The 17029-nt window shown below is 34.0% G+C and overlaps 1 protein-coding gene across 1 annotated transcript in view; it reads left to right on the forward strand.

Moving 5' to 3' along the window:
* The window catches only part of LOC148950711 (uncharacterized), a 178475-nt gene that overhangs the window by 91417 nt on the left and 70029 nt on the right, over positions 1–17029 (forward strand). Inside the window, exon 13 of the mRNA XM_089091926.1 lies at positions 10784–11025. Within this exon, the coding sequence (XP_088948052.1) occupies positions 10784–11025 (242 nt within the window). The remainder of the gene's footprint in view (positions 1–10783; positions 11026–17029) is intronic.

Genomic DNA, 17029 nt, shown 5'->3' on the forward strand with positions numbered 1-17029 from the left:
AAAAAAATCAAAGAAAAACAAGAGCTATGATAAAATCTAAAACGATCAACAATAAAGTCATGTTAGAATTCAAACTTAAAACGAGCAAAAATTAATGTAACGAATTAGGAAATCCAGAACGATCATATTAAAAAACAAATTACACAAAATATTTCAGATAATACGTTCTACTTTAGATGACTACATGGACCCTAGAACGAAAGAAGTTAAAAGAAATAATTAAGTTTAAATTAAAATAAACAAAAATCATGGTTGTAATAGTATATGCAACCTAGTAAAGAGCGAACCACATCCCAACCAAAAGTTAGATTCTTAATAGCTCATATAAAAGATATTGCCCATATATAAGTTCTTCCTATAAATTTCCCCAACTGCATGTTCCAAATGGCACTAAAAACAGCACTTTTGGTGCTATTTCTCAAGTGGAAAAGCTGGGGCTAGTTGGCTACCATAACTTTGTAAAATGACGTTTAATGGCTCATTTGAAAGTTATTACTTCGTGCTTTGGTGCCAAAACCCTTAAACCCTTAACTAGAGGTTTATAAGCATCCCTCACGTATACTCCCCCTCCCAACCCTCGTAGTAAGTTTCATAAATCGTCTGCGCACCTTAAAAGTAAAAGGTTATTGCGAAAACAAATTTATGGTGATCAGAGGCGACGCTATAGCATTGCCTATAGTAGGCCATACGGCTGCAATGTTATATTATTTATTTTTGTTTGTTTGTAAATTCTACCATCCGTGAGTGCGGTATAGCACTAAGAATAACACTTTTGGTACCCCTGAAAATTGAGACATATAGTAACAAAAAAGGTGAAGATGTATTAAAGATAACTGAGCCGTTTCTGTGGGTGCTTGGATTATGCACGCTTATTTTAGTTTTGACAAGATATTTGGGAAAACTAAATTTCAGCTTGAGGGAGGGCAAACCGGGGTTGGGGCGAGAGGCGAACTGAAGTCTTGGAGGGACAGTTGCCTCCTCTCCCCTGTAGAAAATTATATCCCTAACCCCTTGCCACTTAGGGGTTGGAAAAGTGTAGTCATTTGGTTCTTTAACCACCCAAAGTTGTATTATGGTTGCAGCAGTAGCTGCAACCTATTAAAGAGCAAACCACAGTAATTTTTTAACCAAAAGTTAAAAAACGAGTTTTGAAAACATGTGCCTAGTGAAAAAAAAATATTCCCATCTGACATTGATTCAGGAATAGTAATTGGTATTTTGGTTCGTCTTAACAGATCTTTCTTCACTTCCAAAGTATCACAAACTTTTTGATTTTCATATATACCTTTACTTGTAGCTCCCTCATTGTTTAGCATATTCTGAAAATGATTTGCCTATTTCTTTTTAACTCTTTCCTTATCGATAAACGTGACCCCGTTTTATTTTTAACTGGGCCAAGTCCAAATGGACTATTTCCTCTCAACTTATTAACACGCCAGTGCAATACTTTACTAATATGCCATATAGCTGCATTTTGCAGATCCTCGGCAATTTTATCCATGATCTCCACTTCACACCCCCTTAGTTTATATTTTAATGCTTTCTCCACTTTCTTTACATTCCTTTTGTTTTCACATGGTCTAGCACTCAGATAATTCTTTTACTAGCCCCTTGTCCTCACTACTAAACATAAAGCTTTTTCACTAATATTACTAGCTGCAGTCCTAACTTTCTTCCCTAAGACACCATCAGCAGGTTCACAAATTGTTTTCCTAAAATAATTCCATCCATCTACACGTTAAATTTTGAACTCTCCACATTAGTATTCAACTATTCCTGAAAAGTTTCTCTCAAATTCTCATCCTGGAGTCTACTAACTTCATAACTTCCCGGGAGGTAGTTACCATTCCGAAATGCCAACTTTTTATTAACCCTAGACGCTACTAGATGGTGATTTTTACGTTTAACCTCAATAACAGCACTCATTTATGTCCTAGTATCTTGTATTGGTCCTCCCAGTTTTCGGTTTGCAATAACATAATCTATAAAGTTTGCTGTCTTACCATCACGTGAAAACTATGTTAACTTATGGGTTATTTTATAACAAAACACCGTATTTGCTATAAGTAAATTGTTATACCTACAAAATCGCAACAGTCTGTAACCATTTTTGTTTTCTTGTCCTACATAAAATTTACCTAGGCTAGGATACCATCTATCCCTATTCATACCGACCTGGGTGTTAAAATCTCCCAGTAAAAAGACCGTATCTCTACCTGGGACCCTGTCTGTTTGCTTCTGTAACTGCAAGTAAAATTCATCTGAATTAGTAGTATATCCGCCAGTCAGCTCTTCAGGGATATATACTGCTATAACTGATACCTTAAACTTTTTGGTCATAAAACGAGCGATTAGTATTCATATTATTAATACCTTCCAAGCATAAACAAGACTTAGCAGTTTTCTTACTTATTATGAGCCCTACTCCGTGTCGATATACCACATACTTCCTACCCTGGGATATGGGTTTCTGTAACTCCTAATGAGACCAGTTCGAATTGTCTCAGTTCGTCTGTCAAACTTCATAGTATGACTTCATAAACATTAGGGCCGTTTAATTAGAATAGAAAGCTTTTACAAAGTAATAGAGACGTTAGTTTAATGAGCGAGGGATTTAGGAGGGTGCAGCCCCACACATATGTGGACCAATTTTTGTCTTTTCAATGGTGTTCTGTACTTTAAGTTGAAAAAATTATTTTTTTAAATCTTAATTTATAATTGTTAATCAGATTATCCCGGAAAATTCGGCTCCCTCATGGTGGTTTGAGGAATTATCCCCTCTCCCCACTCTGAAGTCACCGACACTTTCATAACGAGTGATTGGAAATTTAAAAGAAGCTTATTATCAGAGGCAACGCTATAGAGTTGCCTATAGTAAAGGCCATACGGCTCCAATGTTTTATTATTTATTTATTTATTTATTATTATTATTTTTCCCAGAGGCACTTCATATGGAAGAGGTCGTCGTAAAAACTTCAAAGGGGGCTCATTCGAATGGAAATCGAGAGTTCTAGTGCCCTTTCTTAAGAGTCAAAAGTGATTGGAAGGCAACGAACACCCCTTCCACGCCCACCATTTCCCCCAACACATCCAATCAAAATTTTGAGATAGAAAGCTTTAACGTAGCAACTTCAAAAAGGGCTCATTAGACTGAAAGTTCAAGGGGCTAGTGCCCCTTTTAATAGTCGAAAGTGATTGGAGGGCAACTAACCCCCCTCTCACGTCTTTGAGGATGACAACCCCTCCCCCATAGCCCTCAGGGGTTGTAAGTTATGCCCTGGGGTCATATAACGTTTTTATAGAAGGCTTTGTCGTAGAAACTTCAGAAAGGGCTCATTCGATTGGAAATTGGATTGGCTAGTGCCCTTTTTAATAGTCAAAAGTGATTGGTAGGTAACTAACAACCCTTCCATGGCCACCATTTCCCCGAACACATCCAATCAAAATTTTGTCCTATCAGAGATAGCCATTTTGTTCAACGTAGTTGAAAGTTCTGGAAATTATATCTTTGAGCATGACACTCTCCCCCAAGGTGTTCAGGGCAAGAGTTATATGTTATGCCCTGGGGGCATAAATGGTTCTATGGAAGGAATGCTCGTATAAACTTCAGAGAGGGCTCATTTGATTCGGGATTGAAAGTTCTGGTTCACTTTTTAACCGTCAAAACATATTGGAGGGTAACCAGCCCCCCCCCCCTCATGCTGCTTTTTCTCGAATGCATCCGATAAAAATTTTAAGACAGCCAATAAGTTAAAAATTGTTCAAAAGTCAGATAACAAAAACTTAGGTGCCAACACAGCCCCCAGGGCATGGGGGTCGGCGTTGTAAGTTATGCCCTTGGGTTTCTATGGTTTTTATGAAAGGGATGCTCGTGTAAACTTCAGAGAAGGCTCATTTGATTGGAAATTGAAAGTTCGAGTTCACTTTTTAATAGTCAAAAGAGATCCGAGGGCAACTAGCCCCCCCCCATGCTCGCTTTCCCAAATCTCATCCGCTGAAAATGTTTAGATAGATGTCGTGTTAAAAAAAAAATAGCTAAAAGATCGGTTAGGAAAAACCCCAGATTTAATACAGCCCCCCATTATCTAGGGGAAGATGTTCGAATCCTTGCTTTATAGGCAGGTATGTTTATTTTGAAAGGGAATACGACTTAGACTTAATATACTGCTTTTTTGACTGTACATTGACAAATCTATTTACTTTTTAAGAATCAAGGGAGTTAAGGCAACAAGCCCCCTACTTCTCCTTTTCCCCAAACCCATCCATTACAAATTTTGGGATAGCCAGTTTTTTAAAAATTGTTCAAAAATTAGGTAACAAAAACTCTGACGTCAACACAACCCTACAGGACCCAGGGGGTAGGCGTTGTAAGTGTTGTCTTGGGGGCGTGTATGGTTCTTATGAAAGGGATACTCGTATAAACTTCAAAGAGGGCTCATTTGATTGTAAATTGAAAGCTCTAGTTCACTTTTTAAGGGTAAAAAAAATATCCAAGTGCAGCTAGCCCCCCACACCCATTTCCCCCAAGCCTATCCGATAATATTTTTAAAATAGCCATTTCATTAAAATAATTCAAAGGTCAGACAAGAAAAACTCCTGTGTCGACGCAACCCCCCATGGCCCAGAGGCAGGTGTTGTGAGTAATGCTCTGGGGGCACATATCGTTTTTATTGAAGGGAAGCTTGTATAAACTTCGGAGAGGGTTTATTTGATTGGAAATTGAAATTTCTCGTTCAGTTTTTAAGAGTCAAGAGAAATTGGAGGGTAACTAACCCCCCCCCCCCTCCACGCCCTAAATGCATCAGATAAAAATTTTGAGATCGACATTTTGTTAAAAATAGTTCAAAGTTCAGATAACAAAAACTCCGTTGCCGACACAGCCCCCCATGGCCCGAGAATAGGCGTTGTAATTAATGCCCTGGGAGCATATATGGTTGTTATGGAAAGGATGCTCGTATAAACTTCAAAGAGGGCTCATTTGATTGGAAATTGAAAATTGTAGTTCACTTTTTAAGAGTAAAAAGTGATCCGAGGGCAGATAGCCTCCCCCCAGACTCTATTTATTTTTTTCTCAGACGCAGTTCATATAGAAGGGGTCGTCGTATAAACTTTAAAGGTTGCAAACGTTTTTCATTTTGATATTGTTACTTTGATATAAGTTTTAATACTTTGATGAAGATTGGATTTTTTTTTTTCTTAAGTTTAATTTGAAATAAGGAATTTTTGAAAACTTTAAACTTTTTGCAATGTATACCTGTTAAAATATCAATGCGAACAAACAAACAATAGATATTAATCTAAAAGAATAAGTAATCTTAAAACGAGTGAAACTTAAATTGAATATGCAAATCAAGCTTGAAACGAACAAAAATCACTACAAACAAGAGTTTTGGTATCGCCTCCTTCTCTCACTGTAAAAGTCTAAAAACTACTGCGTCATTGGCGCTTTACTGAAAACCAATTTTATTACATATATTGTCTTTTGTACTTGACATTGAAAATAAACATTAAAATTATAGTAAAATTTGAACTGATGAGCTTTCAGCAACTAATATCGTTTTAGATCATTTTAGATCAAATATTCAGTTAAATTTATTAGTTATTTCTAAAGTTCTTCAAGACGAATATAGTTTTACAACAAATAAGAGTTTGGATACTGCCCCCTTCCTTAACTGTAAATAAGAACCAAAAGCCTACTGCGTCATTACCGCTTAACTGAAAACGAATTATATTACAAATATTTTCTTTTCCAGATCTTACAGCATTGAAAATTAAAAGTAAATTTACAGTGAAATAAATTCTTTAACTATGGGTCTTTCAGCAATTAATATCATTTTAAATCAAATATTCAATTTAATGTTGTTTATACTTTCCAAGACTGTTCAAGATGCATATAGTTTTCAGTAAAGCCCCAATGACGCAGTAGGTTTTAGACTTTTACTGTGAGAGAAGGAGGCGATACCCGAAGCTCTTGTTTGTAGTGAATTTTGTTCGTTTCAAGCTTGATTTGCATATTCAGTTTAAGTTTCACTCGTTTCAAGATTTATTTATTCATTTACATTAGTATCTATTGTATGTTTGTTTGCATTGATTGTTTATTTAATTTCTGTTCGTTTTAAGTTTCATTTATGATTTATGATTTTCATATTCAATCTTAGCATTACTCGCTTTAAGATCTATTTATTCATTTATATTATTACTTGTTATATGTTATTTGCTGTGACTGTTTATTTAATTTCTGTTCGTTTTGCGTTTCATTTATTCTTTAATAGTAATTTCTGGTCGTTTTGAGTTTGAATTTTAACAGGTATTTGTATCTGCTGAGCTTAATTTTAAAATGGCCGTTACTTTTCTTTGAAAAACTCATTTTTCCGGAAGTTTTTTTTAATTTTTTTTTTTTTTTTTTTTAATTGCAAAAAGTTTCAAGTTATTAAGAATTCCTCATTTCAAAATCAAACTTTAAAAAAAAATCAAGTGTTCATCGAAGTATCAAGACTGGTATCAAAGTAACAATATCAAAGTGGAAAAATGGGTTTGTGTCAACCTCGGAGTTTCTATTATCTGTTGTTTGAACTATTTTTAACAAAATGAATATCTCAAATTTTTTATTGAATGGGGTTGGGGAAAAAAAGAGCTTAGGGGGGGGGGATAATTGCTCTTAGGTCTCTTGACTCTTTAAAAGTGAACTAGAACTTTGTATTTTCAATCAAATGAGCCCTCTCTGAAGTTTATACGAGCATCCCTTCTATAAGAACCATATATACCCCCAGAGTATAACTTACAACGCCTGTTCCTTGGCCCTGGGGTTGTGTCGACCCCAGAGTTTTAATATCTGATGTTTGAACTATTTTTAACAAAATGGTCACCTCAAATTTTTATCGGACCCAAAGGCGTGGTGGGCGGGAGGGGCAAGTTGCCCTCCGATTTTTTTTTTACTCTGAGAAAATGAACTAGAACTTTTAATTTCCATGGCCTGACACCCTCCCCCCACAAAAAAACTTATTAACGATATTTTATTCCAAAATTATGGAAGCTGACCCCCCTAGACCTCCCTCCACGGCCCGCACCCCTGGCCAAAAAACCTTATTAATGATATTCTATTCCCAGAATTAGGGAAATTCAGTTTATTAGGTCTTTCCAAAACTGTTCAAGACGCCTATATTCTTCATTACAAACAAGAATTTGGCTACTGCCCGTAACCCTAACAGTCAAAGCATAAGGCCTACTGTGTATTTGGCGCTTTACTAAAATCAATTATACTACAAATGTTTTCTTTTGTACTTATTACAATATTGAAAATAAATAAAAATTGCAGTGAAACCAGACCAAGATTCACCAGGCCCTGCGACTTTCACTATTCCCGAAGTTTTGAGTTTTTCCCGGAAAATCTTGCAAGAACGGAGCCGCAAAAACGCTTGGGCCTAGAAGTGTCAAAGGTTTTAATCCGGCCTTGAGTAAAACAAAAACTTAAGCTCGTAAGCTTTCAGTGATTAAAATCATTACATATCAAATATTCAGTTTAATTTCATTAGTTGTCGCCAAGACTGTTAATTTATTTTGGAATAAAAAATTATTCTTGAAATGGGGAATTTTTGAAAAACTTGAAAATTGGGCAATCAAAACTGAACACGAATGAATTTAAGAAAGGACTTTCTGAGCCTTCTTTGAAGTTTTTACGACGACCCCTTCCATATGAAGTGCCTCTGGGAAAAAAACATAATAAAATAAAACATTGGAGCCGTATGGCCTTTACTATAGGCAACGTTATAGCGTTGCCTCTGGAAAGGGACCGGAAGGAAACTAGCCCTTCTGCCCTTTTTACCCCAAATCCATCCGATCGAATTTTTGAGATAGCCATTTTGTTAAAATAAGTCAAAAGATCAAATGACAAAAACTCCAGGATCAACACAACCCCCCCCCCCCAAAGTCAGGGGGCAAGAGTTTTATGTTATGTCCTGGCGGCATATAAGGTTCTTATGCGAGTGTTTTGAAAATTGTTCAAAGATCAGATATGTCCAACCCCCACCCCACTCAAAAATACGCATGATCGCTATTTTATTCCAAAACTTTAGGGACCTGACCTTTGGCCTTCTCGGCATAGCCCCCCCCCCAAAAAAAAAGAAGAAAAAATTGTTAACGATACTTTATTCAAAATGTTTGGCAACTCACCCCTGCCCCCCCCCCACCCCGACAAAAAACTATTTATTAACAAAATGTTATTCCTAGACTTATGGAAGCTGACTCCCGATCCTTCATGGACCGATGCCCCTCCCTCCTCCGAAAAATATCAATGATTGATAAATCATGTGAGCTGACTCTGGGCCCTCCCTCCATGGCCTGACAGCCTCCCCCACAAAAAAACAACTTATTAAGCATATTTGATTCCAAAAATCATGGAAGCTGACTCCTAGACCTCCCTACGTGGCCCGCACCCCTGGCCAAAAAAACTTATTAACGATATTCTATTCCCAGAATTAGAGGAATTCTGTTTATTATCTCTTTCCAAAACTGTTCAAGACGCCTATATTCTTCATTACAAACAAGAATATGGCTACTGCCCGTTTCCTTAACAGTCAAAGCACAAGGTCTACAGTGTATTTGGCGCTTTACTAAAATGAATTATATTACAAATATTTTCTTTTGTACTTATTACAACATTGAAAATAAAATAAAAATTGCAGTGAAACCAGACCAAGATTCACCAGGCCCTACGACTTTCACTATTTCTGAAGTTTTGAGGATTTCCCGGAAAATCTTGCAAGAACGGAACCGCAAAAACGCTTGGGCCTAGAAGTGTCAAAGGTTTTAATCCGGCCTTGAGTAAAACAAAAACTTAAGCTAGTAAGCTTTCAGTGATTAAAATCATTACATATCAAATATTTAGTTTAATTTTATTAGTTGTCGCCAAGACTGTTAATTTATTTTGGAATAAAAAATTATTTTTGAAATGGGGAATTTTTGAAAAACTTGAAACTTGGGCAATCAAAACCGAACACAAATGAATTTAAGAAAGGACTTTCCCAAAAATAAGTTTTTTTTTAAATAAAAGTAAGGGCCTTACTAAATTTAAGATCGAAAGAAATAAAATCCTACAATAACTCAAACTCTAAACAACCGGATATTATTATTAAAGAATAAATGAAACCCAGAAAGAACAGAAATTAAATAAACAGTTATAGCAAAAAACATACAAAATGTACTAATATAAATGAATAAATAAATCTTAAGACGAGTAGTTTAAATCGAATATGCAAATCAAGCTTAAAGCGAACAAAAATATTTTAACATTGAAGTATAAATGAAACCCAAAACGAAAAAAAATTAAATAAACAATCAGTGCAAACAAACATACAATAGATACTAATACAAATCAATAAATAAATCTTAAAACGAGTGAATTTTTAATTGAATATGCAAATCAAGCTTGAAACGATTAAAAATCACTACAAACAAGAGTTGGGTTTTGCCTCCTTCTCTGACTGTAAAAGTCTTACGACAGTGATAAATTTCACAAAAATATTGGATATTTCGGTCACATATGCAGTGACCGAAATATCTAGTATTTTTGTGAAATTTATCACTGTCTATTAAAGTTTTATCCCTATTTGAACTTTTATTTATCGTCATGGAAAGGTAGTTTGGTCTTTGAAATTATCTGTGTTAAACTTACTGCGTTAATGGGGCTTTCCTGAAAATGAATTATATTACCAATATTTTTTTTCCAGTTATTACAGCATTGAAAATGAAAATAAAATTACAGTGAAATAAAATCTTGAACTCATGATCTCTCAATAACTAATAGCATTATATATCAAACATTCAGTTTGGTTTTATTTGTGCTTTCCAACACTATTCAAGACACATAGTTTTCAGTAAAGCGTCATTAACGCAATAGGTTTTAGATTTTTACAGCGATAGGAGGAGGCAAAACCCAAAACTTTCAGAAAATGTTGAGGGATATTTCACGGAAAATCGAAGTCCACTATATGCAGGATGATTGTTAAAAGGGTTGAAACTTTAAAGTTGAAGTTGAGAATTTTTAGGTATGTTAAGGGGGGATGTTAAGTTATGTCAATCAGGGAAACAGTTAAACTAAGCACAAAAAAAAATTTGTAGCAAGATTAAATTATGACGGTCGTACTTTGAAATGAAAATTAATTATCATAACAGCATGAAGAAAAAATCCAAACTAACTATACTACCTAATGTAAGTAGTAACAATAAGAACAGACCTATTAAAAAACTTATGGTTTTAAGAAAAACAAACAGATTTCACATTCAACAAAATAAGAGTTGATTTATTGAATAATTGAATCCAAAAATTCTGCCTCCGCCTCCGGGCGGGCGGAGCCAAAAAAAAACTGCAACAAGATTAAATACCACGGTTGTACTTTAAAATGAAAATTCATTTATCATAACAGCATGAAGAAAAAATCCGAACTAACTATACTACTTAATGTCAGTAGTAAAAATTAGAACAGCCCTATTAAAAACTTAAGGTTTTAAGAGAAAAAAACAGATTTCACATGCAACAACATAAGAGTTGATATTTAATAATTGAATTCAAAAATTAAATATGTTGAAATAATAAAAACAGAAGTATCATAACGAAAATAATAGGTGAATTTATAAAGTTGTATTATTTTTTTAGGGGTGGGTGGGAGGGGGGAGGGAGCTGAGGGTGTTCTTATTCTCATAAATTGTGATTTCTTATGATTGATTTTACTTTCACCTAATGTTTCTTTGTTAATTCATTCCTATTTTGTTTGCTTCTTGACTATAGATAAGCAGAAGATGAACGTTCCAACTCGACCCTTACAGTCAGAGAGATACGAGCTTGGAGAGACTGTGGAAGGAAGTTTTCAAAAAAATTCTCAGCTTGGAGAATCTGTGCTGAATGAAGAAGAACTCCTTGATCATCCTAGCAATATGAGCGGTGCAGCTAAGAGTGGGATCGTTGCAACCGAACATCCCTTGTTGGAATGTAATACCAAGGCTAGCAGTTTTAACCAGACAAACATCAAGGTAGTGCATATACTCTTATTAGTTTAAGTAGCATCTTGTTTTCTTATGTAACAACAATATAATTTTTAAACTTCAAATGCTGAGAATTTTTCTTTTCTTGCAACCCGAAATTTTGTCTTGACAAAAAAATTTCTAAGCTCATGTTTAGGGGGCTTTTCCATATTTCGACCTAAAAAATATTCTGAATAGTAAATATTTCTCTTCATCAGATTTCTCTTCAAAAAACTTCAGAAATTTCTTTAAGTATTAAAAAAAAACACCCTCAAGAGTCAAACGATCTTAATGAAAATCACACCAGAAGATGTGGGCTTTTATGTTGATTCTAAATATGTAAAATTTATTAAGTTTAATATCACATATCAAAAGCAATGAGCCTTAGAAAATTTGCCTGATCTTTAAAAAAAAAAAAAAAATCAAGAGTCAAACTATCTTAATAAAAGTCACACCATCAGGTTTGGGCTTTTATGTTGATTCTAAATATGTAAAAATAATTAAGTTTAATGTCCTATATCTAAAGTAATGAGTCTGAGAAAATTTGTCTGATCTTTATAAATTAAAGAAACACCCTCAAGAGTCAAACGATCTTAATGAAAATCACACCATCAGATTTGGGCTTTTATGTTGATTCTAGATATGTAAAATTAATTAAGTTTAATGTATCATATCAAAAGTAATGAGCCTGAGAAAATTTGTCTGAACTTTAAAAACAAAAAAAAGCACCCTCAAGAGTCAAACTAACTTAATGAAAATCGCACCATAAGATTTGGGCTTTTATGTTGATTCTATATATGTAAAATTAATTAAGTTTAATGTTGCGTATCAAAAGCAATGAGCCTGAGAAAATTTGCCTGATCTTTAAATATTAAAGAAACACCCTCAAGAATCAAACGATCTTAATGAAAATCACACCATCAGATTTGGGCTTTTATGTTGATTCTAGATATGTAAAATTAATTAAGTTTAATGTCTCATATCAAAAGTAATGAGCCTGAGAAAATTTGTCTGAACTTTAAAAACAAAAAAAAAAGCACCCTCAAGAGTCAAACTATCTTAATGAAAATCGCACCATCAGATTTGGGCTTTTATGTTGATTCAAAATATGTAAAATTAATTAAGTTTAATGTTGCGTATCAAAAGCAATGAGCCTGAGAAAATTTGCCTGATCTTTAAATATTAAATAAACACCCTCAAGAATCAAACGATCTTAATGAAAATCACACCATCAGATTTGGGCTTTTATGTTGATTCTAGATATGTAAAATTAATTAAGTTTAATGTCTCATATCAAAAGTAATGAGCCTGAGAAAATTTGTCTGAACTTTAAAAACAAAAAAAGCACCCTCAAGAGTCAAACTAACTTAATGAAGATCGCACCATCAGATTTGGGCTTTTATGTTGATTCTAAATATGTAAAATTAATTAAGTTTAATGTTGCGTATCAAAAGCAATGAGCCTGAGAAAATTTGCCTGATCTTTAAATATTAAAGAAACACCCTCAAGAATCAAACGATCTTAATGAAAATCACACCATCAGATTTGGGCTTTTATGTTGATTCTAGATATGTAAAATTAATTAAGTTTAATGTCTCATATCAAAAGTAATGAGCCTGAGAAAATTTGTCTGAACTTTAAAAACAAAATAAAGCACCCTCAAGAGTCAAACTATCTTAATGAAGATCGCACCATCAGATTTGGGCTTTTATGTTGATTCCAAATATGTAAAATTAATTAAGTTTAATGTTGCGTATCAAAAGCAATGAGCCTGAGAAAATTTGCCTGATCTTTAAATATTAAAGAAACACCCTCAAGACTCAAACTATCTTAATGAAAATCACACCATCAGATTTGGTCTTTTATGTTGATTCTATATATTTAAAATTAATTAAGTTTAATGTCTCATATCAAAAGTAATGAGCCTGATAAAATTTGTCTGAACTTTAAAAACAAAAAAAAAAGCACCCTCAAGAGTCAAACTATCTTAATGAAAATCGCACCATCAGATTTGGGCTTTTATGTTGATTCCAAATATGTAAAATTAATTAAGTTTAATGTTGAGTATCAAAAGCAATGAGCCTGAGAAAATTTGCCTGATCTTTAAATATTAAAGAAACACCCTCAAGAATCAAACGATCTTAATGAAAATCACACCATCAGATTTGGGCTTTTATGTTGATTCTAGATATGTAAAATTAATTAAGTTTAATGTCTCATATCAAAAGTAATGAGCCTGAGAAAATTTGTCTGAACTTTAAAAACAAAAAAAGCACCCTCAAGAGTCAAACTATCTTAATGAAGATCGCACCATCAGATTTGGGCTTTTATGTTGATTCGAAATATGTAAAATTAATTAAGTTTAATGTTGCGTATCAAAAGCAATGAGCCTGAGAAAATTTGCCTGATCTTTAAATATTAAAGAAACACCCTCAAGACTCAAACTATCTTAATGAAAATCACACCATCAGATTTGGTCTTTTATGTTGATTCTATATATGTAAAATTAATTAAGTTTAATGTCTCATATCAAAAGTAATGAGCCTGAGAAACTTTGTCTTAACTTTAAAAACAAAAAAAAAAGCACCCTCAAGAGTCAAACTATCTTAATGAAGATCTCACCATCATATTTGGGCTTTTATGTTGATTCCAAATATGTAAAATTAATTAAGTTTAATGTTGCGTATCAAAAGCAATGAGCCTGAGAAAATTTGCCTGATCTTTAAATATTAAAGAAACACCCTCAAGAATCAAACGATCTTAATGAAAATCACACCATCAGATTTGGGCTTTTATGTTGATTCTAGATATGTAAAATTAATTAAGTTTAATGTCTCATATCAAAAGTAATGAGCCTGAGAAAATTTGTCTGAACTTTAAAAAAAAAAAAAGCACCCTCAAGAGTCAAACTATCTTAATGAAAATCGCACCATCAGATTTGGGCTTTTATGTTGATTCTAAATATGTAAAATTAATTAAGTTTAATGTTGCGTATCAAAAGCAATGAGCCTGAGAAAATTTGCCTTATCTTTAAATATTAAAGAAACACCCTCAAGAATCAAACGATCTTAATGAAAATCACACCATCAGATTTGGGCTTTTATGTTGATTCTAGATATGTAAAATTAATTAAGTTTAATGTCTCATATCAAAAGTAATGAGCCTGAGAAAATTTGTCTGAACTTTAAAAACAAAAAAAAGCACCCTCAAGAGTCAAACTAACTTAATGAAAATCGCACCATCAGATTTGGGCTTTTATGTTGATTATAAATATGTAAAATTAATTAAGTTTAATGTTGCGTATCAAAAGCAATGAGCCTGAGAAAATTTGCCTGATCTTTAAATATTAAAGAAACACCCTCAAGAATCAAACGATCTTAATGAAAATCACACCATCAGATTCAGAACATCAAAGATCATACTGTAGAGGTTTTTAGCTCCTATCCACAAAAGTGTGGAATGTTTTTATTTTTTACCGGAAGAAAGAAAGATCAAGGATATGTGTTTATTTGTTTGTTTGTTGGGTTTTCTTCCACAGGGGTGATCGTATCGAATTGATGGTCCTAGAAAGTGGAACTAAGGCTAATTCAGATGAAAATTTAACCGCTCTAGTGTTCTTCGTAAATGACAAAAGCGATTGCGCATCATGAAAATGACGTTTTCTGCCATTTTCTGGCACCAAACTACGATTTAGGCACCAAATTTCGATCAAAAAGTATCAAAAACGATATTTTGATCTCCCCAGTTGCAGGGGAAGTAATGCTCTACGATAGTGCATTCGTTTCTGAGAAGTTGTGAAGTCCATAGATAATAGTTAGTATGGACATATATTTTAATGTTGTTTTTAACTAAGTTGATGCTGTCGATTCTTCGCGAAACTTTGTCTGATGATGTATAATTGCGCATCAGTTATTATGAAGGAGGGGCAGTGGCTTATTGTGTAAGTGGGGAGAGGTTAGATGCGTAAGAGATTGCAATTCAGAATTCGAATTGTCTAACTCTCCAAGAATCTTCTTATTGTAAAATGGGGTTATTGCAGAGGAGGTGGGAACTAATTTCTCATCTCCAAAGCATTAAGGCTAAGCCTGAATATGGGTGCTGTGGGTGATACCTCCCATCTTGTTGCAGAAAAATGTTTCTGCAGTTTGTTTAAAAGCCATACTTAACTAAACTGAATTGCTTCATATTTCATGGAATTACACACAGATATGTAAGCTCGCATCAGCTACTATGAAGAAGGGAGGGTGGTGGGTCATTTTGTTGGTAGAGTGAGGAGACACATAAAAATGTGCATTTACTCCCCAAATACTCCAACTCTCATTGATTCTCCAGATAAATTTAGAATGAGTTTTGGGGAAATGGAGGCGGGAGTGAATTGATATCTAATCCTTCTTTATTTCCAAAAACTTTTCTTTGTAGCCTTTGTTATTATTTTTAGGGGGATAAGGTAATAGTGTCATTATGATATTTTCTTTGTAGCATAAGATTTTACATTCACAAGGCTAATGACACAGAGGTAAAAAGGTGAGGTGGGGCCCCAGGGACCTCAACTGTAAATTTGTTTTGGGGAAAGGAGCTAGTAAGTACAACTAGGAGCCTTGTTTTCAGTGATTTTAGATATTTATCTTATTCCTTTCATATACAGCTTTTGTGTATTTAAATATATGTAGAGAATGTATTTAAGTATCCGAACACCCTATTATAGGGATTATAAAGGCTTCAGCCGCGTAAAAGATCAAAAGCTATGCATAATTTTCATCCGTATGAATAATAATACCCTTTTTCGTCCATCCGAAATTTTTCAGTAAAAAATGTTTCTAAAAACCGATTCAACAACACTTTTTATCGAAAATTTTGACTAATGGTATGTATTAAATTTTATCTACAATCCAAAATTTAATTCTTAACAAAAAAACAGAAAAAGTGGGGCGCTATCAATCACTTTACTAGAATTGATGTGTACAGTATAACGGCAAGCAATTGGGATTTTATCGCACCGGTTGTGCCATTTCTTACTAAAAGTATTTTTGTCAGTAAAGATGCTTCTTAAAAAACATTTTTCAAATGAAAATTCACGACCAAAAAAGATATTTTTCAAAATTTAAGGGATAGAGCGGAAAGGGTAAATGTTGGGGGCACCTATTTCCTCTCTATTAATAGGGGATATAGAAATCCAGAGAGAAATATTATGTTTGATTTTAAAGCCCTGTTTCTTGACTTTGAAGAGAAGCGAAAACGATTTGAAGACAAAGGAGAATGTGCTCACTATTACCCGACGACGCTGTTAGGGCCCTAGTGAAAGAAGCACCCATTTAAAACAGTGATGATTAAATTGCCGGAATTTTACCTTCTTTTTGTTTTATAGACAATCGTCACTAGGCTATAACTGCCTGGTCGTATATTGGTGTAAGAAAAGCAATACTTTGACACTTTCTTCCCTCTCTCTGCGAATATCTTCTACCAGCCTGCAGATCTGAGCTATGTAAAATTTCCTACCAAGCCAATTGAGTATTGGAAAATCACTGTCGTAACACATCTAGAAAGAAACTCATCTTTGATTGTCAGACTACAGCTTAAAAGAGAACTAAAAACTGAATTGAACTGAACGGAAAAACGCATAAGCAAAATGAAGTAAAGCCGCCTCTTTCACGGGCCAAAGATATGCAACACGATCATGTAAAAGTGATAGTGAATGACCTTTCGTCAATCAATTCACCAACATTCAGAGAATAAAATGAAAGGAATCAAATTAAGACAACTGAAATGGTGACCCATTTTTGCGAAATCTCTAAAGAAAATCACAATGCAGTTAGACGACAAAATTTTAAGGGATTTAAGGGTTTACAAATCAAGACATTTAAAGAGTAACTGAAAAGGAGAAAAACGAATTTCTATGAAAGTCGAGGGGACATTTCTCTGATAACAAAATAAATGTCATTTATGGCATCTAGTTCTTATGCTTATGGAACAAAGATTAAAATGCGACTGATTCACTAGAAGAAGAGTTCACTTG

The sequence above is a fragment of the Artemia sp. Qi Xiang Cuo genome, chromosome 7 (assembly GCF_049724085.1).
Source record: "Artemia sp. Qi Xiang Cuo chromosome 7, ASM4972408v1, whole genome shotgun sequence".
Lineage (NCBI taxonomy): Eukaryota > Metazoa > Arthropoda > Branchiopoda > Anostraca > Artemiidae > Artemia > Artemia sp. Qi Xiang Cuo.